The sequence below is a fragment of the Cavia porcellus genome, unplaced genomic scaffold, assembly GCF_034190915.1.
Source record: "Cavia porcellus strain 051 isolate PalLab524CR breed Dunkin Hartley unplaced genomic scaffold, mCavPor4.1 scaffold_33, whole genome shotgun sequence".
In the NCBI taxonomy this organism is placed as follows: domain Eukaryota; kingdom Metazoa; phylum Chordata; class Mammalia; order Rodentia; family Caviidae; genus Cavia; species Cavia porcellus.
In genome coordinates, this window is record NW_026947516.1 from 17,086,802 (window position 1) to 17,112,501 (window position 25,700).

Below are 25,700 nucleotides of genomic sequence, written 5' to 3' on the forward strand. Positions count from 1 at the left end.
ACAGTCTTGCTACATAGTTTTCTGTTCCCCTTTTTATTTTCATATGACATCGTTCCCATTTGAAAACATGAGAATGTATCCAATTTTTAAGTTTTAATTTTAATTGTAGTAAAATACATATAATATGAAATTTACCAGCCTTTGAGTATATAGCTCAGTACAATCAATAGTATTAAGTACCTTTGCACCACTGGGCAACCTACTTGTCTATGTTTAATATCTATAAAGTATTCTATTGTATGGTAAACTTAAATGATGCACTAATTGCCATTCTCCATGAGCTTTTAAAAACAAGAAGACTTAATAAATTACATGGCCTTTTAAAATAAGAATTTTCCCAAAAATTAATTTAATTTAAAATAAAATAAGAATTTTCTTAGAGATGAAGCCTAGAGGCTTCTGTGGGAAAATTCTTTGGGAAGGTGCAAGGGAGGCAGTTTAGTACTTAGCTGCTTTATCTGGGCATTCCTTGAAATGGAGCCAGAGAAGCACTTCCTTGCCAACATAGCTTGTCCCTGTGAACCATGGTACTGAAAAGGATCCTGATATGAAGGCAGACAGGAAATAGGTCCTACATTCCAAATAAAACAGCCTTTGGACTTTGGGAGGTAGGCATTTCCTCATGCTCGTCACACCCAAAATGAAAGGGATAAAATGATAGGTAACAGAGGGCCATGGAAATCCTACTGATCCATCTGTGAACAGACAGAGTTAAAGTTCAGTATTTTCAAGACTTTTTACTGCTATCACAACGAAGAGGAACATAAATTATTTTACAATTCATAAATGACAAAAATGCTTAAATATCTGTAAGAAAATCAGACCAAACCTAATTAAGATAATGTTTTACTGCCAGTTTGCTGTTGTTTGGAGCCCTTATAAGCCATTATTAGCAATTCTCTTTTGTTCAGAAATGTTGCTGAACTACTACTTTTTATTAAAGTCTCTGAAAGGACCAAAATGTGAAGGCAGTTTATTAGCTTAAATTTCCAACCCAAGTTAAGTGTGTGGGTCTAGGCATCAAATAAAGGTAAAACATATCTGGGCAAAATTACTCTTGGCCTATAATACTTCTAAGCATAAAACTGTAAGTGTATAAAACATCTTTTTATTTGCAGCAGTGAAGATGTTACATGCAGAAACCAAATGGAAAGAAATATTGTAAATCACAGCACTTCAAAGATATCATGGTAAATCAAACCCAAATAGGACTCTATCTAGGATTTGCTTCCATCTGCAGGAAAGCTACCAAACTTGAAATCATTTTGCAACTAGGCTTTATACTTAAGGTATATATAAGCCAAGAAATGTTCATGTAGTTTATTTCTCTGAGCCCTTCAGTGGGCCTGAATTGACAGTTTGTGGGTTATGGTTACAATCTTCCTCAGACTGATCTCTATGGACATTAACATACCTGGGTCAAGATCTCTGGCAGGGAGGAAAGCAACCTGGAAATGAATAACTTCCTTCTGGATAGTTCTATACACAGCCCAGTTGCTTTTAGCTTTGTACTGTAACCATCTCTAAAAGAATCATGTATTTCATGCCCCACTCTTCTGAAAGAATCAAAGAAATCTGAGCTCCCAGGAGCCACCTGTATTGAAGAGCTGTTATCTCATTAAACTGAGTGTAAGCTCCACTTTCGAGTGACTGTTGCTTCATTTTGCTATTTTTCCAATTGCAAAAAGAAAAGCTTAACAGCTGAGATTTAAAAGAAAGGTTGAATTGGATACTGTATTGCTTGTTGCTTGCTGAGCTTTTGCATTCATGTTGTTTCTCAACACTTCCTAAGGGGATTTCCTGAGTCAAGTTCATCTGAAGAAGAGGACAACCTGGATGATTATGAGTGAGTGTTCAAAGTTCCCTGTGCACCTCTAAAACTAGACATAGATGCTCCTGTTTTATTCCTCAAAGACATTAAAACAGATGGCTCAAATGGGAAGGGGATCAAGAGAATGACAGGGGAGGGGGAGAGAGGAATGGAATGAAAAAGAATTAATATGTGTTATGTGTATGTCCCAGCTCCCCATGAGAAATCTAAACATTATGTGGTGCAAACATGTACTAATAAAAAAAAACACAGATGGCTTAGACTTTCCCAGGTGGCTACATTTACAGGGGTAAACCTCTGAAAGGTTCTGGACCATCTATCTAAATGGCAGGTGGCAATGAGCTGGCTCATTACCAGTGAAGATATTTTCCCCAATCTGGACTATCTAAATTGACTGCACAAGTTCATTAGCTTTAGCATTACCCAGTGTCCCCTTAGTTTCGCTTTGTCTTCATAGATATAGCATATTATGTTTCTACTCATTATTTATCCCCTCTCATCAGGTAACTGTTTGAAAGTTCTTGTAAACACTGAGTTAGATTTGAGGGAAAGTTGAGCATATTAGCATTTATGTTGAGAGATTCCTATCTTAGGGTGACCTTGTCATTTAGGACCCAAATTGGGATACTTCAGGGTATGGGCATCCAACCTTTTGGGTTATCTCGGCCACAATGAGTGAAGAAGCATTGTCTTGGCCCATATATAGGATATAAAATGTATAACGTAGTTAATATATAAGTAATAAAAGTTCTTTTTGTATATTTTAACTTATTAAATTGTTTGATGAAATAACACAACAAGCCCAAGTTTAATAATTAAATAAGAAAGCATATATATATCTGCTTAAAATATTAACCTCCTTATTTCACAGGCATACATGGGAAGGTAAATTGAAATACTGTTATTGGTAATTACTGTGTTTTACTTGCTGAGTCACACAAGTGCAGGTGAGGTCTGATTCATGCAAGCTTCTATTTGACTGTATATGGCAGGCACAGCCCGTTCTGGAGCACCATGCAACAGAGTCATGAAAAAAATCACATAATATTGTTAAAAGGTTGCAATCTTGTATGACCACATTATCAGTTCTCCAGGGCTGCATGTAGCCTTCTCGGCACATGCCTGTTTTAGAGAGAAAACTGCACTGGACAGCTGGACTGTTCTGGGCAAATAAATATGGGTGGTCACCCTAATTATACTTAGTCCAGTTGTCCTAAGTAGTCATTAGAGATTTTTTTTCCCAAAATATAGGCTTTTGTCATTGTAAAATAGTAATATGTAGTTGTCCCCTAGGAGTAGTAGAGCACATTGCACTTTTGGAATACTTGATACCCAAAAGATATACAATCACTTGGACACTAGGATTGTGCATATTACTAGCTCTGCTTTTATGCGAGTGCTATTACTGATTTACTGATTGCATATCAAGTGAGAACTCTTACAAAGTACACGCCACTGCTGCTCCTCCTCCTCCTGCCTTTAGCTCAGCCTGTCCTTAGGCATACCTGTAACACTGGGAAAGACGTGCTACACTCTCAACCCTTTGCAGTGAATCTTTTCACAACATTCATACGCAGTAATTTCCAAAGATGAATACACTTTAATAGAAGACAAAGACTTAAATCAGTAAGAGTAAACTTTGTAAGGAGATAATATACCATTGTTCTTTTCTGTTAGTTGGTTCTGAATACCCTGTAATACTTTCATTTTCTTGAATGGTTTTACACTGTCTTGTTACATTTGATACTATAGAATATGAAGGTATACTCAAATGTTTCAAGGAAAGGGACACTACGGTAGCTACTATTATGTCAGGTTATTGTGGTGAAACACTATGTTGCTTAAATTGTTCTGTTCTGACCTATGTTGTTATGTCCTCTTTTAACTTTTTTTTAAAATAAAAAAGAGTGAACTTTTGTCTTTAGCATTTAAGCATAAGAGGTCTTTCTTTGATTTTGGAAAGTCTAGATCTTTCAGTCACTACTGGATTCAAAGAATGTGTGACAGAAGCACATTAGGAAAATTATCAGGAAAGATTTATGCTTCAAAAATCAAAAAGACATTAAAAAGAGCTCAGGACTACAGGGCCCAGACTTGTCACAGCACACTTGATGCTCCCTGCTTCCTATTCTGTCAGTGTTACTGGAGCATTTATTTTATGCTCGGAACTTCACGAGCCATTCTGCTCTGTTCAATTAAAGATGGAGGCACTGAGATTTAGATGGAAAATCATTTCTTAAGACCAGGCTCCCCACAAGTCTCAGTAGAAAAGTAATCTTACTATGTTCTGGCCAGCCGTAGGACCCCTCTGTGTGTGTCTGGGTGTTCAGTGAAACTGGCTCAGGTTAAATAGGAAAAAGGAATGGCTTTGTGCAGCGGATGGTAGGGTGACAACCATTCCCTACCAAGGACAGTGCTCACAGAAGCCAGGGCCGCTGCACATCGGAAGATGTCTAAGGCTCACCTCACTCACGGATCCTAAGACTCTTGGCCTCTGAGATCTTCCTCATGAGAAGCTTTAGAAATCACTCCCAAACAAAATTGGTCCAGGCACTGAAACCTCCAATCACTCCAGCCAGCAATTTTTCTAGCACAAAACCTTTCAAACTAAGAGGTCCACTTCTTCTCCGATAATTTGGAATGTTCTGCTTTCTCAGGCAAAAGTCTTTCCTTTTTCAGTTGTTTTTGCAGAACTGGCTCGGCATGCTCAGCTCTGATGCTGCTTTAGAGAGCAGTCACTCATTCCTACTCCGTTAAGCACTACAATAAGATTCAAAGAAGGATGTGATTTTCAAAATCTGGCATAGTGCTGTATTTCTTTGGGGCTCTCAATTCTCGTTCTTTAATTGTTATGGTTACTGTACATGTTTGCTGTACATAATGCTTACATGTATTGTAGGGAGTTCGTACCTGTACATAACACATCTGAACTCTTTATTTCCTCTTACTCTGTTCCCTCCTCCCTCTCTCTATTTCTTGGCCATCTGCAAAGGATTAGTCTCTGTGAGTATATGTGCTGCCAAAGTGAGCATTCCTTGTTTGTTATTGTCTTTGTTTTTGCTCTAAGTTATTTATACCTTGGATTTCTCATATAAGAGAAATCATTCCATATTTAAGTTTGTATGTCTGATTTATTTCACTTAGTTGCTACGAATCAAAGTGTAACCATTTTTCTACGTTTGATTAGCTATTATTAGCTTAAAATGTAAATGAGTAAGAAAGCTATCAGTTAATATCTCAAGTGTTAGTTGTATAGAATGTATAAGGGATTTCAAGTTTATCAAGAGTGCTCTCCCTAATATCACAGATGAGGAAGTTCAGAGTCAAAGGAGGCAAAGTGAATCATTCAAAGTCACAGTTACATAATTCTAGAGTCCTAGACCTTCAAGATAACTGGTCTAAAGCTCTTTTCACTTTATTAAACTGTCCATCCTCTGACACCCCCTTCCCCAACTAAATAAAGACATTGTAAAGGGAACCATTTCCCATCTATTCCTGACAGATTCGGAGATACCTTATTCCTACATTTTGTTCTACAGTGCTTCCCTACCACACTGAACCCTCCTCGGGTACTTCTTACCTCCTCAGGTGTTATCGTGTAGCCAGGGGCTCCTCCCAGTCCTCCTAACCCATGTCGCATCTTACATCATGCTATACTTGCTTCCTTATTACAACATCTTAGGCAAAGTCAAAAGGCCAAAGATATTATTGGTCACACATGAGAACTAGCTCACTGTCTGCTGAGCTTTGCATACAAAGTAAGACACAATGTTCTTGGTTAACTTAATACAAACAGCAATATTTAAAGGATATTTTTCTTTCTTTTTATTATTTTGTGGGAAAAGATTTTAAAATTTCAGAACAAAATAATAGGAGAATACTTAATACATTACATGTTGTTATATTTAAAGTAGCTTCTCAGGATATAAGATACGGGCATAAACATTTCTCCAATCGATTTTAACACAAACTTACAAGTTATTTTTTTTAAAAAAGAATTATACTGACTCTTCCATATCACCTTTTTCTCAGTTCAGTACAACTGTCACTTCCCTATTATAATTTTATACGATAATGTATATTGTCATGAATATTAAAATAATTCCAAAAAATTTGGGGGCCATTTTGAAAATAGATGATATGATCTGCGCATCTATCACATTATTATTTTTAATTTTTTATTTAGAAAATGATAAGGTTGAAAAGCAAGAGCACTTATCTTTGGCATCTCTTTCTTTTCTTTTCTTTTTTTTCTGGGTTTTTTTTTTGGTACCAGAAGTCAAACTCAGGATCTTCCGCTTGCCAGGCAGGTGCTGTGCCACTTGAACTATATCCCTGGCAACCCTTACTTTCTTATTGGAAAAATTTCTGTCTCCTACTCAAAACAGCAAAATGTAGGATAATTTAGAAGGAAGCCAGAGGTTTCCAGACACAAGCCCATTTAAAACTTCTACTGTGTTGGCCCAACTCCAGAACTGAAAGTGAGTGGTGGAGACTAAAGATTTGGTAGTTTGAAAAATATCCTCAAGTGATTCTGTTGAACAGTCAGGCTCAGACACCCATGATGTAGGTCAATACCTCAGTTTACAATTTAAAATGTTGAGTGTCAGGTTGTTAATTAACAAAAATAATTAATTTTCAAATATGAAATTCTTTCCTGCTGCAGCTGGTTTGCTGGTAACATCTCCAGGTCACAATCTGAGCAGTTACTGAGACAAAAGGTAAATAGTGTTCTCTTTTTAAATAGTCTCAAAGAATCTCTCTGTCTTATTTTTTTCCTATGTTGGGATGAACCCTAGGGTCCCACATATACTACACTGAGCTATACCCCCAGCCTAAAGAGTCCAGAGGTTAATGCAATTCCTATAGAGGCATTATTGCTAGTTATGCTGTCAAAGAATCATAGTGTTTGTTGTTCAAAATTTGGATTACCAGGCCCGTCATGTCTAACTACTTCTTCTGCTTCTATTATCTATTGTTGTATAATAAACCACCCCAAACTTGGTAGTTTAAAATTTCATGACTCTGTGAGTCAGCTGGGACAGCTCCACATTTGATTTGGGTTCACTCCTGTGGCTGTGCTTGAGGTGCTTTGACTAACGGGCTGAGCTTGACTGAGACAGCCAACTGGAGTGCCATGGTTCTCCAGTCTCTCTACATCCCTTACTCCCTTTAGTCATAGCAAGTCCCATCGCCCAACACAGAGCCAACATGGGAGGAGACTGCACAGGACAATGAAAAGAATAAGTGATTTCTTTTGTTTTCATTACTTTTTGCAGTGCAGGAAGGAAATATAGGACCTTGCACACGTTAGCCAAGCTCTGCCACTGAGCTCCAACCCCCACTCAAAAGAGAGGTGATTTATTCTGAGGTCTTGAGTATGACCTCATGAGAATGCATTTGAGTATGAGTATGAGTACCTAAACCAGGTACAGCAGATGCAATAGGGAATAAATTTATCTGATGTTATTACAAACTGCTATGGAATCACAAATAGGAAGCTTTTGATCTATAAAATGATACATTGATATAGTTATACCAAATAATTAACTGAATACACCAGCTATTTCTTTGAGAGATGCTCATGAATACAAGGTGAACTTGTTTGCTATTTTGTCACACCTGTGACTTGTTATCTGCTCCTTCTGAATCTGGGTCTGCTTGGAATTAGCACAGATCATTAATAAAGACAAGTCGAGAGTAGAATTTCAATGATTTATTCTGCATATTTGGTTTGATACAAAGTCGTCCAAAGACATGGTATGTGGTTTTAAACTTTATTTCTTGAACGCAGAAACATTAGTCTTGCATAAGTGCAACAGAAAATTATTGAGTAGCGTTCAAAATAACTGGAAAGAAGAGTTGAAACACACAAACTAGACCTATAGATATTGAGTGGGCTGGGAGTGCAGCTCCGTAGTGTGGTGGTTGCCTAGCAGGTGTGAGACTCTGGGTTTGATTCCCAGCATGGAAGGAAATGAGGGAAGAAAGAAAAGAAAGATATTGCTTGAGAAAAGGAAGAAAACTGAACGGTGGCTTTCCTGTGCTAACTGTTGGATAACTTGTGCTCTCCGTCACATTTAAAGTGGATCTCAAAGAACTTCTTTTTCTACTGCTGTAGGTAATAAATCATTTTCAAGAATAATGAAAATAACTCTTCCTTTCAGGGAAAAGAAGGAGCATTTATGGTTAGGAATTCCAGCCAGGTGGGAATGTACACGGTGTCCTTATTTAGTAAGGCTGTGAAGTAAGTACAATGTGGATTTCTTCCTTTTATCTTTCTGTATATGTTCTTTGAGTATGTTGCTCACTTAGTCGCAGTTTGAGGTCAGACAGCCTGTTTCAATTCTGGAGTTTTGGATCAAAGTATTTCTGTTGAGTGTGACCATGAGTAGCTAGCTGCCTTTTTGGCTCCTACTTTTAAGACGCTGTTCCCAGTGTGATCTTCTCGTGCACCTGCCCCCACGCAATGCAGAGTGCCCAGAGTACAACACTCCTTGGTGAACAGTATCAGAAGACTCATGACTGATTTCCTTTATACCGGCCCTAAGCATAAAAAGAGAAAAATAGGGATGGATTCTCAGCCCTAGTCACCTGCCGAGGTGAGACATCTACTCCAATGCCCAGTTTTAATAAGCTTTTCATGGACGATTGAGTTGGCCAGAGGCCGAACCAAAGTACTTGTGTTGTCTGCATGGTTCTTTGCAGGAGTCTGCCTTCTGGGGTGTGTTTGAACTTAAGCCTCTAGATACAAATCCTGGCTCTACCATTTCTGAACTTTATAACACTGAACAAATTTCTTAAACTCTGTGCCCAACTTCTTCATGTTAAAGGGAAGTGTAATGATGATCTAATGATCACTGTGTTCTATAGGTGAAGTGAGTTAATACATGTAGTGGGTAAGAACAGTGCCTGGCACATGGTAAACATTGAATAGACTAATAGCAATTCTTATTGTTGTTGCTGCTACTTGGAAAGAGTAATTTTACCTACACCACTCCCTGCATACTAGATACCCCTCAGTCATCTCACACAAGTCATCATCATTGACATCAGGATCCTCCTCCCTAGTTTTGTAAGTCACTTTCCCATTGCTCATTAGGTTTTTTTGCTCCTTAACACCATCTTCTAAAGCAAATAGGAAAGCTATTTTTATTTGCACTACTTTTCAGAAGACTTATTGAGGTTCAAAGGGTGCTTATAAAGGTCCACATACAAAACTAGTGTCTGACTCCAAGCTGGGCCCCTTAGAACTAGATCATAGTGTTTCATCCATGCAGAAACCCTCAGTGTCTTAGAGTGGGAAGTGGGCCAAATCTTGATTAAGAGCATTTTGTTAAATTCTATGTTTATGGCCCTTTTTAAATAGCTGTGTCTCCCTTGATAATTTTCCCATGTGCCCTTTGCCACAGTGCTATGTATTTATAATAATTAAGCAATTAAAAGGTATATTATTCTAAGTATCTTTTTACAAAGTACTTGCATCCCATTTGAGATAATAGAGTGTGCCCAGAGTGGTCACATGACGTTTTCCAAAGTCAGAAAGTGTGTCCCCAGAGCTTCATATGGATGTTGGTTACAAAAATTCACTAAGAATGGGAAGAAGGCTCTGGTCACTGGGTATCAAAACTTCTGTGGCCCACTGGCCCTGCAGTTTCAGCCAAATGTGATACCAGTTGTTCTCCTCCTCTAGTTTCCAGATTCCTGACACATTTTGAAAGTGGCTAGGTAAATAAATTAGGAAATAAATAATGACATGAAAATAATCCCAATCCATGAATACAGAAGCCCTCTTTTGTGACATCTCATCAGTGGGCTTGAGCAAATTTCCTACTGACCTCCAGAGCAGGTTAGACATTTGCAATAAGGAGAAAAATCCTACCTTTTTTATAATTTTGGTCTTAACTAGGTTTGTATCCCAGAAGCAGGGATTCATTAACTGCTTGTGGTGTGCCAAGCATAGTGTGTACATGCACACACACATGCACACACACATACACACATACATGCCATATATATAAATATATACACATGGTAATCTTTATAACAAACAGAGAAGGTATCTAGGTAGCTAGCAAGCAGTAAAACTGGATTCAATGTCAAGTTCTCAACCACATTACCATATTGCAAAGTCTAAGGTAAGCAGATGTACTATTCCTGGTTATCCCAAATCAGTGTACAACCTTACACTATGATTTTCTAAAAGTGGAGGGAAAGGAGACAAAAGGTACATGAGGAATTAAAGGCCATCCCTATCCAACTGCATGTGTTACTCCCAAAAAGTCTTTCACCCATGCTGTGGAGTGAGAACACCCACAGGCTAAATAAACACCTTTACCTCCCATATTTTTATCTCCCATATTTTTATTTTTCTTGAAGAGAATTTATGTTCAAAAATGATCTTGAAGAACTGCAAGGCACTCAATCATCAAGGAAAAATCCATTTTTATACTTACGAAGGGAGGAGCAGTTCAAAAATTGGAATTTTACCGAACATGAATTTTGCATATACCAAAGGACAGACACATTGAATTCAGAGATGTGCCCTCTTCTATAATTTCTGACTGTCAAGGATACCTCCAGAAAAACACCAGATAGCCAGACTGAGAAAACCTCCCTGAGACCCCTCTTCAAAATTTACAAATGTGTCCAAAATAATTATTCAAGCATTATTTAACCAACTCCCAAACTGGTTTTTAAAAGTATTCTAACATTATTTTTCCTCACTAGTGATAAAAAAGGGACTGTAAAACATTACCATGTGCATACAAATGCTGAAAATAAACTCTACCTGGCAGAAAACTACTGTTTTGATTCCATTCCAAAGCTTATTCACTATCATCAACATAATTCAGCAGGTAAGTTATTTCATTTTTCTTTTATTGGTCCTTGTCCATAAGTATCAATTTTATTGGACATCACTGATTATCCTAATATTCTTAATTACATAGGAAACCATGAAATTAGGAAAAATGTTCTCAAGTCCTTTGCTTCCTGCAGTTTTCAACTTACATTTCTTGAAATATAACAAGATACTCTCCAAAATGATAGAAAGAATAAGTTGAGTGACTTAAGAGAAATTTTCTTTATAAAAATATTTTGAAGAGCCAGGGATGGCGGCTCCTGCCTGTAATCCCAGCACCTGGGAGACTGAGGCAGAAGAATTACCTCCAATTAGCCTGAACTGTATGGCAAGACCTTGTCCCTAAAAAAAGTAGGCTTTTTCCTTCTATAGAAGCAAGTTTATTGTCAAAATAAATATTATTGGAATATGTATCATTGAATAGATAACTTCATTGGGCAAGTTATTGTCAATTATGTCAGATTTTTTGATAATACACTTTTGTGCTTATAAATTATGTGTATGAATGTTATACTTTTACAGATATACGATCATTCTCTACATGTATTCTCCATATTTCTATCTTTATTCAACATACCTTGAAGATATTCTCATGCCAGTTTGTAATCGCTTACTTTCCAGGGGCCGAGGATTTAGTTCAGTGACAGGCGCCTGCTTGGCAAGCGCGAGATTGTGAGTTCGATCCCCAGTATTAAAAAAAAAAGCTTACTTTCTATTTAACAGTTTGCCATTCCACCATCTTCCCAGAAGCCCATAGAATGTGTTGTACAATTAACCCATAATTTATTCACCTAACTCTCTATTGGTCAGCAATTGGAAAATGTCCAATATTTTCACATTATAATGGATGCTTCATTGCACATTGCTGCACACAAAATTCTGCACACCTAGTTGAGTGTGTCTATAGCTAATTCCTATAGCTAAAAGTGGGGTTTCCAAGGCAAAGTCTAGAAATACTGAAAATTTAGAGAATGGTAAGTGCTTTTCAGAAATATACACCCCCACTAACAACAATTTCTCTTGCCTTCTCCGACATTGGGTGCTACTATTCATTTAAACTTTTGACTAATTTATTGATAAGTATTTAGAAATTCCCTCTGTTTTCCAGAATAGAATCTCTTTGGGGCAGGAACTGGGTGAATATCCGACAGTAATAAGCCATGGGATCAACATCAAATTTGTACCACTGCATCTGACTTTCTTGCACACACAGAGGCGAATTGGCTTTGCTTCTGGCTTTTATTTTAGTTCTTACATATATTTTGCCTTTGTCCAAATTTCTCATGCAGCTTATTTTAAACCGTGACACCTCAAGAGTATCTTTTTATGAAAGATATTGCATAAACCTTCATTCCCAAATAAATGATTCCACCCCTAGAGCATGCACAGGAAACTTCATACAGTGTAGGGAAAAACTATTAGAATGTTTATTTAGCATTGTATTTTTTTAAACTTCATGCTCTTATGTTTTCTATTTGTTAGTGTCTTTATGATTCACACAGTGCATCATTGCAGCAGTAGCTGTACTTACACATATTTTGGAAAAATGTTTTAATTTTTAGCTTATTTGTTATTTTTACTGATTAAAATTACAAAATTTGTAAAAGTTTAGACAACCCTCATGTAAAAGAAAAACAAACACCTGAGGAAGGAAGAGAAAGGTATATGTGTGATAATTCCCATGACTTGGAAAATATACTGCATTTAAAGCAGGATCGTTTACTTTTTTTTTCTTTTTTTATTTTAAAGAGATTAAGACAAAACAGGATATAGCAGAGCAGATCAGAACAGAACAATGTAAGCAACACAGTATTTCACCAGAAGACAATCCATAAGATCATTTACTTTTTTTGAGTGAGCTGTTTCAAGGAACTGTAAAAATTATCATGAGTTTGATCCAGCTTTCCCATAACTTTGTTAACAATTAAAATGACTTGGCCACTTAATGAGATTTAGTAATAAGTTTAAATTTTTAACAACAGATGTTTTATTTTTATTTTACATCTTTCTTATGGTTTGATATATATGGCTGTAAAAAGCAAAATACAAGTGGAAAAAATGATTTAATAGAGTCAATTAAAACTTGTATGGTATTTTTAAAACCACATAAAGTGATCTATTTACTCTTTTGCTTTGAATTCCAACTACTTAGTCAAGTCATACAAATCAATACTACTACAGAATGAATATAATCAAAGTAGATTCTCTTTCTGTACCATAAATCCCTGAGCTCTGCCTTTTCGGCTACTCTGGGGAGAAAATATCTCTGAACCGATGCTATGCAATGTGATGTGACAAGACGCAATGATGTGATGATGTAGTGCTGATTTCATTGCAGGCATGATCACACGGCTCCGTCACCCTGTGTCTACCAAGACCAACAAGGTTCCAGTGTCCGTGTCCCTGGGAAGTGGTATGGACACATTTCTGGGCTCTTAAATGCCATTTCCCACCATTTGGGGTTTAAATACATTAGGTTAGCTAACTGAAAAAAGGGACAGAAAACAGGAAGGAGGTCCCCGCTCATATTGTACCACGGAAGGTTTCAGCCCTAATATATTTATTCATTTTCATAAAAAAAAATCTTTCCACCTAAACCAAATCTGTATTTTCACCAGCACTATCAGAAAGATTGTCAAATTTTCCCTTTTATTACATTCTATCATTGGTCTCTAACACCCACTTGCCCTTTCTTTTCCTTCGTCTGTGCCTGCTCAATGGAGCTGGTCCTCAACTTTGTGTGTTTAGGATAATCACATCCACCTGGAGCATAGCTGAATTTGTTTTATGAGAAAGTCTTGCAATATTTTACCAACCTAGGGGCATGAAGCACATTTTGACATTGACTCTCTCCAGAATGCCTCTAGTTGGCAAAGAGGTTTTACTCTGAGCCTTTTTGTCCATAACCGCAGCTGCTTTGAAAACAGACATTCTTGAGTGGTATTATATGGACATGAGCTCACATAGGTAAAAATGTTTTGAAGTTATCAAGTTAAAGTAAAAAGTTTTGTTCTTCATAATGTCAGAAAATCTCTTTGGGGAGGAAATCACTTGAGAAGCTGGTGGCCCCGAGCCTTCTATGCTCATCATCAAGACTGCCTGTCTTGCCTCATTAGGAATCTGGGAACTGAGAAGAGAAGAGATTGCCCTGTTGAAGGAGCTGGGAAGGGGCCAGTTTGGAGTGGTCCAGCTGGGCAAGTGGAAGGGACGTTACGACGTTGCCGTTAAGATGATCAAGGAAGGCTCCATGTCAGAAGATGAATTCTTTCAGGAGGCCCAGACCATGATGTAAGTTTCTCCTGAGAACTGGTGGTTTGGCTCCCATCATGGGAGGGTATTAGCATTAATAGGCCTGTCCCTAACATGTGCAAGGCCTGAGCAAGAGTCCGCATGCCATAGATATTTATAACTATATAACTATATATTATACACAGTGTGGTTAAACACTACAGTGAATGTTCACATTTTAAAAATGTATTATACTAAAAAAAACACATCACCATGAATTCCCCTCAAAATGTTACCCTTCACTTCAAACACACTTATCTCATCATTCTTGCCATTTTCTGAAGCAGCTCTGGAAGTCCGCTTTCTTGAGTGTCTTTCATTGCACTATTGTGGCTGCCTCAATGTCGAGAATTGATTAAAAAGGTTCCCCTTTCATAGACATTTTGACTTTGAGGAAAAGCCAGAAGTCACATAGTGCCAGGTCTGGTGAATAAAGTGGATGAGGACACACTGTCATGTTTTCACAGCCCTGCCTTTCAGTCTGATGGCACTCAGCAGTGGCATTCATCAGATCTTTGATCACACTTTTAAAGATATGAAAAGAAGCTCGAGAACTGCTTCAGAAAGTAGCAAGAATGATGATAAACATGTGTTTGAAGACACAGAAAGTACTCTGAGAGGCATTAATGGCAATATATCCTTTACTAAAATAATCTTTTAAATGTGAAAGTTCACTATATTTTTATCACTTTTTATTTATATTTACATTTAGAATTCATATGTTGAGCTAACAAGCTGTTAAGTAAAACCAGGCCTATGTTCCTATTTTTACAAATATACACCTTCATAACAACCATAAAGGCCATAATCAGATTTTAAATTCTCATGACTCTGTAAAGAAACCAGCCTCCAGCCTATGGCCTATGACCCTGTTAACTATAATCTTATCCTTTCTCCTCCCACACACAGCTTTGCCCCTTGCTGGGAAGGCTTTAGTGATTATGTGCAGACACAGAATTCAGTACATCCAAGCTCTTTCATTGTCTCTCACAAACAACTAACTATTAGCTAACAACATGTGGCACATGCTGGTTAGGAGTTATTAGCTAACATGTGGCACATGCCTGGTTAGGAGTAGCATAACCACCTTTGAGGAAACAAACCCAAAAGTCCACAGAATTCCTGGAAGAGTATTCAGAACTACATGAACAGAGGGTGCCAGAGTTTTGATACCCCTAGAAGGCTGAGAAAAGGATGCATAATCTCTAATCAGAGACTATTTCCTTGGTATTGTGGCCTCTTTGCATATGGGAGGTGTATGGTGAGATAAGGGACAGAGTAGGGCTGTTACCCAGAGCTAAAGCAGTTCGGAAAACTAATGCTCTACCAACAATATCCTTTAGCACCTTCAATACAGTCTAGGGAAAATCTCTGCCTCGGCCTACTTTCTTCCTCTCCTGATAAATGAAGATACCTTTGTTGATGGGCCTCAATTTGTAATGCTCTCTCTCTCTCTCTCTCTCTCTCTCTCTCTCTCTCTCAGTTATATAATTCACTGTTCTTTTCATCGTGATGAATGAAAATTTGTAGGGTGACCAACCATCATCCAGGTTTGCCTGGGACTTTCTTGTTTTTAACACTGAAAGTCCTATTCCTTGGAAGCCCCTCAGTTCCAAGCAAGCCAGCACCACTGGGCACTCTACTTTTAGGAAACCAGTCAACACGATATGAAAAACTTTGGAACTGTGTATGTGGCACATGCCTGTAATCCCAGCACTTTGGAAGGTTGAGGTAGGAGGACTGCAGGTTTGAGCCCAGTTTGGACAACTTAACAACCTAGCAAGAGTTTGTCTCAAAATATAAAAATGGGCTGGGCATGTAGCCTACCGCATTTACTCAAGGAACAATTTTTACTGGGCATTATTTCCAAGAATGCTACCCTGATTCTATGTAAGATAGATGAACACAGAATCACACACTGCGACATTGCCATTGGGCTTGCCAATGTCTAATATGAGATAGAATTTTCCCCTAAGAAAGGCTGTTACTCTCTCAGCAAAGGTCTTAACTTTCCCGTCTTTCTCTGCTCAAGTAGAATAGAGAAACAGGAAATTAAAATAAACAAAACTATGAGGTCCTTCCATTTCAGGGCATTCAGAAAATGAAGTAGGGAATACTGACCTTTGAAAATCTATTTTTCCCAGGAAACTGAGCCATCCCAAACTGGTTAAATTCTATGGAGTGTGTTCAGAGAAATATCCCATATACATAGTGACAGAATACATCGCCAATGGCTGTTTACTGAACTACCTGAAGGGTCATGGGAAAGGACTGGAACCATCTCAGCTTCTAGAAATGTGTTACGATGTCTGTGAGGGCATGGCCTTCTTGGAGAGCCAGCAATTCATACACCGTGACTTGGTAAGCCAAGATTTTAAAGATCCAAAAAAGCAGAGGAAGTAATCCACAGTTCCCCCTGCCAAGGATTGGAGCCACTGGGTGGGACAGCAAGGAAGGGATCTTCACTTTTACTGTACTTACTTATGACTTGCAAAAGCAATGTACTTTTAGATAAAATAGTCACAGTTTAAAATAAAACATTTCAAGTGTGGAAAGAACAATAAAACAAGTCTTCAAGATATGTATGTTACCTGTGTTGGAATGGACAGAACAGATAAAAAGGGAAAATTTTGGCCAATTTATTGTTTCTCAGAGCCATTAAACTAGAGATGTTCATTACTCTGCATAGAGCTTAGTGATAAAACTCTCATTTAATACAACAACTGGGAAAACACGGAAATGAAACCTGTGTGTTGTGTGAGTGTGTGTGTGCATGAGAGAGAGAGAGAGAGTATGTGGAGTGTTATGAATGGTGTTTGCTGGAATTTATTTCTCTTTACAGATTTTCTTCATTGATCAACAAAGAGGGCATGCACAGTAGGCTAGTACACTGCAGCATTTATGCCTTCAAGGCATCTGTTAATATACAGTAGCTCGTGATATGAAGGTAGTCTCTCAATAGTATTCCTCTTTTTTCAGTAAGCCAACGCTCTGTGTTTAAAGTGTCATACTTTCAGAGTGTCTGGCAAGGATGGATACTTGGGTGAAAAGACTTACGGAAAACATTTTCATTTTTGAAAAATTGAACATTGCAAGTGACAAAGAGACAAGTTAAGCGCATTCGGATTGTGATAAGCAATCTTAAATTTTGCTGAGAATTCTACTGAAGAGGAGGAAAATGTGTAATGCTGACATTCGGAGATTAGGAGATCCTTGGTCACTTTTGTTACACGGTGATTTTGTTTTTTCCCCCTAAAGGCTGCTCGGAACTGCTTGGTAGACAGCGATCTCTCTGTGAAAGTCTCTGATTTTGGAATGACGAGGTAAACCAATAATCTTCCCTATTAATTTTTCTTATGCTTTTTAATAGAGATTTCTGACAATGGTATGTGTAGTTTTTCAATCAACGTTATCTGTAGGATATTTTCCAGCATTGTTTATAACAACAGAAGATTAGAAAAATTTATACAATTGAATATGTTATGTTACTCCATAAGAGAGAAAGTTATTCATCCATTAAACAAAATGCTGCAGTAAAAGATGTAGCTATATAGCAAATTCTCACCATATGCTGTGAAAAAGGAATCTCCATACAACAGAAATCCAATTTTGTTCAAAGTACATATGAAGAAAAAATGAACATAAAAATGCAAGTCAACAAGTATCCTGAGTGACAGAATTACAGGTTATCTTCGAGGTAGGATTTAGAGTGATTTTATTTTTATTTTCTTTGTGTTCTTCTATATTTACCAAACATTTTGCATTCAGGTTTTCCTAATGCAAATACAGTATACCAAGACATTCAGCTGAGAGTTTGAATGGTTCTGTGTCCTTCAGCAGCTTCTACCACCACAGTGCAAGGTGGTCAGCAGTGGTTGTACCATATCGTACTGCTATTTGGCTTAATGACTGTATCCATGTTTTCCTTTACAGGTATGTTCTTGATGACCAGTATGTTAGCTCAGTAGGAACAAAGTTTCCGGTCAAGTGGTCAGCCCCAGAGGTGTTTCACTACTTCAAATACAGCAGCAAGTCAGACGTATGGGCATTTGGTAAGAAAGTGGCCACACAAGGCCTAGCCCTGTTGCATAAGCTGCCTTCCACAATAGGAAACCACAAGAATTGCAATATCCACTTTTAAAAGTCCTTAAGCATGTACAAAATTATAAGCATCATATAAGATAAGCAAACCACTGAAGATGATTTATTTTCTTAAGTCAGATGTTAAGATGTCTTCTACACATTGTGTAATTTACATCCTTCTAGAATTTTTTCCTCATAAAATCAAAGGCTATGAAACACTTTTTTCCAAAGAAGACTTCAAATTGTTCTTTAAAAGAAGTCATTACAAACTAAATTGCATTTATTTGAAGTCCTTAAAATGAAGTCATTGATTCTCTGCATGAAAATAATTGGAATAACCACTCCCTTCTGATGGATCGATTTTTGAACAAGCCTAATGTAAACATCAGACATGACTAAGTACTTTATTTAGCTTTGTGTTAGTCAGAAATACCCGAGATAATCAACTTAGAAGGATAAAAGATTTATTTGGGCTCACAATGTTGCAGATTCCAGTCCATAATGGATTGATTCTGTTGTGCTTTGCGGTCTGCTTTGAGGTGGCATGACATGACAGGGAGAAAGTGGAACAAGGCTGCTTACCACATGTTCTTTTGGCTAGGAAGCAAAAGACAAAGAAGAGAGGCTGAGGTCTTGTTATCCTCTTCAAGGGCATAACACCTGTGACTGAAAGACCCCCACCAGGCCTCCCTCTAGTTTCCATAGCTTCCAATAGCACCAAGCCTTTAACATATGGACCTTTAGAAAACATTCAAGAACCAAACTCTACCAAGCTCATACCTCATGTCAAGTAGTCTTTCCTTGTTAAAATTTGTATTTTAGATCAAGAGTAGGCAAACCACAGCCCAGGACTAAATCAGCTAACCTGTTTTTGTAAATAAAGTTTTATTAACACAGTCATGCTGGTTCATTTTCATATTATCTATAGCTGATCTTGTAACTGCAACAGTGGACTAAACTGATGTATGTCCCACAAAGCCTAAAGTGAATAGTATGCAGTCCTTTACAAAAGAAAGCCTAACTCTCATTTAATTAAAGTCCATCTATGTTAAAATTTAGTAATTTGTCTGGAGATGTCGCTCAGCAGGAGAGCATTTGCTTAGCATGCTCAAAGATTTGCTCTGGATTTGACCTCCTGTACTGCAAAATTCAAAACAAAAACAAAATCAGAATTTAGTAAAAGTAATTACAAATTTAAAACAGTTTTTATACTGTGACCCTGTAGATTCTGAGGTGTTTTATTTTTGTGTGGTGACAATGTCAGTACTGTTTTCACTCACTGTCAGATGGGTGCAGGAGAAGTAATTTAAATTATCATACTGTTATAAAATATGTTTGATATGATGGAGACCTATTTTGTGCCTGTCTTAGTCTATACCTATAATTTGCTTTACTGCTTGACACTTGCAAGGTGTCCGAAAAAAGGGAAAATTTTATAGCTACTTTTCTATGTGATACAATTTTTTAAAATATCTATTCTCCTCTGGAGAGGCTGTGGGGAAAAAGGAACTCTCCTGCACTGTTGGTGGGAGTGTAGACTGGTGCAACCACTGCAGAGGTCAGTCTGGATATTCCTAAAAAAGCTGGGATTGGAAGTCCCACTTGACCCAGCTATTCCACTTCTGGGCATATTCCCAGAAGAACTGAAAATATCATGCCACAGTGATATATGTGCACCCATGTTTATAGCAGCACAATTTGTAATAGCCAGATCTTGGAAACAGCCTAAAATAGCTATTCTCTTCGGAAAAAATTGTTTATTGTAAAAGAATCAAATGTATACAGAAAAGGAAAAAAAATCACAAAGTACGTTGGTGAACACATGATGCCATTTTGATTGGTTAAATTTTGTCCCCTGTCAAAATTAGTCTGAATATCCATGCATCAAGTGATATGCCTAAGGTATAGTATTTTAAAAATCACTACTTTCATTCAACAGCCACAGTTTGTTTTTAATAAAACAGCAGCATTCTCCAGCTTGCTTATTCACCTTATGTGACAGAACTTGGTTCCAGATATTTTCTAGCTGTTAGCAAATAATAAATCCATTCTTAAACAATTTAGCTCCAGTGGAGGTATTCAAAATGAATCAGGGACTCTGAAAGCAATTTCCAAAGAAGAGCCCCATGGATATTTTGAGCAGCAATATTCACCCTGAAATAGCTGTGTTGCCTTTCAAAGAGAAAGTTGTGAAAGAGTAGCATGCTTTTGGGTTGTTCTTTTGGAATGTGTGGGTTTAAAAAGAAGACTACACCACCACAATGTATGAGATTGATTGCTTTATTATAAATATTTTCCATAAAACCTGTACTCTTAAAACCAAAGAAAGTTTGAAGTCAGGATCCCAGTTATGGTTCTTTCATAGTTCTGGTTTTTGAACTTGTCTGACTGTTGAAATTCTTTGTTCTTGGACAGAATAGCACCACTCAGATAGCACTTAAAATGTCCCGACACTCTGAAATATGCTCCATGCTGCACCTTACTTAAACCTCATAGCAAGTCCACCAGGTGCAAATATCCTCTTATAGAACATAGAACCTGAGGCTGGGAGGAGATGAGGAATTAATACAGCATACAAGTGGCAGAACTTGGCTTCGGAGGCCCATCAGATGGACCTCATCCTCTTGACCACCATGACCCAAACTGAGTTCCTTAACCCAGAATTCACAGTCCCCAGTGACCATCCTGAGTTTGAACACAGAACTCTCGTGCATTCACTTTCCCAAAGGTTGAGCCAGTGGTTTTATCAGATTCTGCAAAGAGCACCTGTCCTATAAAAGATTTTCAATCTGCAGCAAAAGAAGATAGGGTGAAGTCATCGATTATTTTTATGTTTAAATTTCCACTGGAAGGTAATTTGTGCAACGCAGTTGTGCAGAGCTGCTAAATCAGAAGGAAAAGGGGGTGAGAACTTCAATGGATCACTGATCAGGGGTGGGCTCGGAGCTTACTACACAAGTTTGTACCACTGTGAGGCTCAAGGAAGCCCCAGCTGCTCCCTGGAGCACATCAACAACATTGGCCCCAAGTGGCTCCCTCTATGGCTGCTCTTTCCATGTATCAGTATATAGCAAGCTTACACATATGGGTCTCAGGAGCATGGGGAAGAGACCTTGCTTGGTTTCTCAACTCCCTGGCCAGCTCACTAAGACTCATTTTCAAAGGCCCCTTGCTCTGATCCACAGCCTTCCAGACTGTGGTATGACACTCATTCCACCAACTCTGTACCTTCTGACGTCAGCTCTCTTTCTCCTTTTCGTTGCCGGCCCTCGGTATGATGCAGGAATCCTCATGTGGGAGGTGTTCAGCCTTGGGAAGCAGCCCTATGACTTATATGACAACTCTCAGGTGGTTGTGAAGGTCTCCCAGGGCCACCGACTCTACCGGCCACAACTGGCATCGGACACCATCTACCAGATCATGTACAGCTGCTGGCATGAGGCAAGTGCACACCCTGAGTGGGCTGGAGGGCTGGAGAAGCCACACACATCCAAGGTGGTCTCTGCATTGCTGCAGGGACAAAGTTTTTTGAGAGAAGCCACTTGCCACACAGGACAGAGAGAAATGGCCTTGACCCTCAAATGTTTGCAATCTAACATGAGTCATGCAGGTACTGATGAATTCCTGAAAAACTTATGTCTAGCACTGCTCTATGAACTGTATAGATATTACCTTGTTTATTCATTAGAAACAAAACTATGAGCTAGGTGTTGCTATCAGTAAAACATACATGAGAAGAACTAGAGGCCCAAAGAGTTTAAGTGACCTGCCCAAGATCACATAGTAAGAGGTAATCTAAGCCTCGTAACTGCAAGGCTATGGAGTATCATCTCAAGCAGAAAGTGTATAGCAGAGTACATCTGACCACATGGAGAGAACACACAGCAGACAACATCCAATCATCCCTCCTGTCTCCTAGACTCTGTACACAAGCATTCCCTTTAGGTAGAAGAAAAGAGAATTTTATAAGGAAGACATAGAGCTAAAGTTGCAGGGAATTCTTTTGCAAAGCATCCACTATGTTCATAGAACTCATGAAAGATGATAAGGAAGTATGAGTTGGCATTTTTCACCCCACTGAATTCAAAGTCTTTACACGTATACACACAAATGCATGTCCAGGCATACACAATGCAATTGAAAATACCAGACAGTTGACAATTACACATCCAAATTAGAAAGATTGACAAATAAAAGAGCTCAAAGGAGACAGAGCAGCTTCCTAAATACACTGATAACTGAGCTGAATAAGGGACTCTGTAAAATTCGCTTGTATGTGAATTGAGACCTTAGCAAAGGGTGTCCGATCAAATGAAATAGCACAAGCAAAGGTGTGGAGGCAGGAAACAGCATGGCGTTCTTGCCTGGAACCACTGACGAGAGGGCTGAAAATAAGTTTGGTTCAGATTCTTCCAGCTGAATGACAAGAAGAATGTAAGCTTTGTTTTTCATAGGCAGTGAGGAACCGTTGACAACTTTTGAGCAGTGACATGATAAAAGAAGATTTTCAGAACATTATGAACTCAAAGATCCTAACCGATACATGTTTCCTTATTGACAAATGAATCTAATGCTGCGTTCACACACTGACTCATTCATTCACTAGTGAAAAGCAAATTCGCGTAGTAATTACACACATGGATTCTAGAAACAGAATCTTGCCTTGATCATTTACCAGCTAATGACCTTGTACGGGCCTCCTAATATAATACATTATATGCATTTACTTCATAGGACTATTGTGTGGATTGGATGAATTAACATTATTGAGTTCTTAGAGCAATGACTGATACTGTGTTGTGCTTGCTATATATATATATATATATATATATATATATATATATATAGCAAATTACAAATTACAAATCATCCAGATACCAGATACCAAGCACTATGCTTAGAGCTAGAGATAAAATGATACACACAACTTAAATAGTTCCAATCTCTTGTATAGCAGCCTATAGTCTCTTTGCTGTGGTCTCTGGCTGCATCAATAACAGTATTCATCATGTAGCCTTAAATGGTTGCCTGAAATATGTGCACTTCGTGATTTCCCACCTCATAGCATTTGGAATAGTAATATTAAAAGATAAGTTTCTCCACCCCCTTTTGACACCAAAAATAGTGTTTCAGAGCCCCAGGCAGCTCTAGAGAGTCAGGTTCGGTCTTAGTACACTTAGAGTTCTGCAACTGCCCCCAACCAGGCTGCTCTGCCATGATCACATGTCAGATGAAGAAGAGAAGACAGAGGTTTTTGTTTTTATTTTCAGTCGAAGCCAGGAACCCCTGGCATTCCTTACTGTGGCTCCTTGGAATATAACTGCACTATCAGATAGACAGGGGCACTAAATGGGGAGGAATCACGTGCTTCTCACCCTAGTCCATAAAACTATGTGAGTTGTGACAGAATCCTTAAAGAGGGGTCTGCATGGGGACAGAACCCAAGTAAAGATTTGCAGCAGAGTTTGTAGATTTTACCTTTCCCTGCACTTTTATATTTCACTTTTCAACTTTTCAGGTCCACAAAAAAATTAAAAGAAATTGAAATTTTTATTTAGATCCTGTTTTATCTTTCTGGAGTTTCTCAGAGCATATGTATGTGTGTGCATTTCCTTGTTTTTCTTTCTTACAGAAAATGTAGCATCTGAATCACTCCTCTTGGGTGTTGCCCACTAGCCATGAAGGTAGCGATCTGTTTCCCTCGCTGAGGGAGCACATCATCAACTTCCGAATTTTTGCTAACTTGGTAGATAAAAATGGCAATTTAATGCAACTGTAATATGTTTCTTTCATTAAGAGTTAAACTGATGGTAGTTTTTGTTTTAGCCATACAAAAGCCTTTTTTAAAAAATATAGCCAATTATGACTCTATTTGCCCTTTCTGCTTCTGAAAATTAAGTCGTGGTTACCTAGGTTTTCTCACACCCAATGTAGAATGGAGTTCTCCTAGATTTTTCTCTTGTACTTTTATAGTTTCATTATTTTCTATTCAAGTCTCTGATCTAGTATGTGTTTGTTAGGGTATGTGGTATGAAACAGGGCCCTAAGTGTATAATTTTAAATGTTTATCCAGTTGTTGGAAGCACTGTTTACTTAAAGGCTACCTCATGCCTAGAGATGAGATACCACCTTCATGGTAGTTAAATGCCACCCTAATATTATTCCAAGTTTCTATGTGTATATCTGGGTTTATTCTAGATGCTCCACCTCTGTTCTTTGGTCTCTCTATACATGTGCCAGTACCACATGTTTTACTTATATAAAGCCCATATATAGAGAGACTTTGTAATTATATAGAGACATTATAATACTGTGTAGCCTAGCATCTCTTTCCCATCACTCATCTGTCTTCATAGTTTGCTAGCCATTTTGTATATTTATTAAAAATCTATAAACTAAGGGATCAGTTTACTTCGTTTGATACAAATTCATTTACATTTTTGAGGAGATAGTATTTAGGGATTTATTTACTTACTTATTTACTTTGCTACTGAGGATCAAATTCACAACCTCGCGCTTGAAAGGGAGGTACTATGCTACTGAACTGTATCTCCAGCCCTCAGTGTTTGGTCTTTAACTTGAGAAATTTGTTATTTATGCTGCTAATATCCTATCCTAGAACAATATATAATAGTGCACCTGTAAGTTTCAGCAGTGTTCTAAAGTTTTCCTCATTTTTAAGGAGTATATGTTATAGTATCTTATTTTTGTGCTGTTGCCATTATCGTTGAACTTTTTTCTTCTATAGTATCTTTTAACCAGTTATTGTAGATATATGGGAAAGCTCTTGATTTGCATGTTAATTTTATATGTTGATTTCCTGGTGAATTCTTTTATTGTTTGGGTTGTTTCTATCATTGATCATCTTGGGGTTTTCAGGTATAAATTGTGTCCTAAGCAGATAGTGATAATTTTACTCTTTCTGCTCCCATTTTAGGGGTCTAATTAGTCTCACTTTCTGATTGCACTGGTTAATACTTTCAGATTGAAGAGTGGTGGCTTCAGCAATCATGCTTGCCTTGCTTTTGACTATCACACAGATGTCCTCAGTGTCCCCACACTTTAAAATGTATTAACTTTGGGGCTAAAGTATAAATCGTTTATTTTTTTCTTTTTACTCATAAATTTCATGATCTAAAACATTGGATTTTTCTTTTATTTAGCTTCCAGAAAAGCGTCCTACTTTTCAGCAACTCTTGTCTTCCATTGAACCACTTCGGGAAAAAGACAAGCCCTGAGGAAGAAATTAGGAGCTCTGATGAGAATGAGTAGATATTGGCCAACATTTTCATTCATTTTAAGGAAAGTAGCCAGGCCCAATGGAAGTTAGCTCATTCTTAATAGTGTTCTGTGTGTTATTTGTTTCATTATCTAGAAATAAGCAAAGTAGAAAGCAAAATTGTCCATGAAATTTAGGTTGAATTTGTAATTTTGTTTATGCTGCTCTTAATGTAACACTTCCTAGCCTATAACAGGAATGTATTTTCATATTGCAATGTAGAGAGGATGTGTATGATGTGAAAGGTTTGGGCAGCACTGGAAATTACTTGTTGGATACTTACTTTTTTCTATTCTCATTATCCTGATAATTAAACATACTATCAAAAACAGAAATGTAGACTTTTGCCTTCATAT

At 37.8% G+C, this 25,700-nt stretch overlaps 2 protein-coding genes across 5 annotated transcripts in view; one reads left to right on the plus strand and one right to left on the minus strand.

Moving 5' to 3' along the window:
* The window catches only part of Bmx (BMX non-receptor tyrosine kinase), a 49,183-nt gene extending 23,504 nt beyond the window's left edge, over positions 1-25,679 (plus strand). For 3 of the 4 annotated variants that reach the window (XM_003463020.5, XM_013144867.3, XM_063242933.1), the window contains 12 exons: positions 1,119-1,190; positions 1,793-1,846; positions 6,498-6,552; positions 7,999-8,078; positions 10,562-10,689; positions 13,033-13,107; positions 13,811-13,982; positions 16,127-16,343; positions 17,241-17,305; positions 17,916-18,034; positions 21,349-21,506; positions 25,229-25,679. In XM_003463020.5, coding sequence (XP_003463068.3) covers positions 1,119-1,190; positions 1,793-1,846; positions 6,498-6,552; positions 7,999-8,078; positions 10,562-10,689; positions 13,033-13,107; positions 13,811-13,982; positions 16,127-16,343; positions 17,241-17,305; positions 17,916-18,034; positions 21,349-21,506; positions 25,229-25,303 — 1,270 coding nt within the window. In that variant the 3' untranslated portion in view covers positions 25,304-25,679. The remainder of the gene's footprint in view (positions 1-1,118; positions 1,191-1,792; positions 1,847-6,497; positions 6,553-7,998; positions 8,079-10,561; positions 10,690-13,032; positions 13,108-13,810; positions 13,983-16,126; positions 16,344-17,240; positions 17,306-17,915; positions 18,035-21,348; positions 21,507-25,228) is intronic. The other variant, XM_063242934.1, reaches the window with a different exon arrangement.
* The window catches only part of Ace2 (angiotensin converting enzyme 2), a 62,131-nt gene continuing 54,794 nt past the window's right edge, over positions 18,364-25,700 (minus strand). Inside the window, exon 19 of the mRNA XM_063242931.1 lies at positions 18,364-18,662. The gene's annotated coding sequence lies outside the window, so the exon portion shown is untranslated. The remainder of the gene's footprint in view (positions 18,663-25,700) is intronic.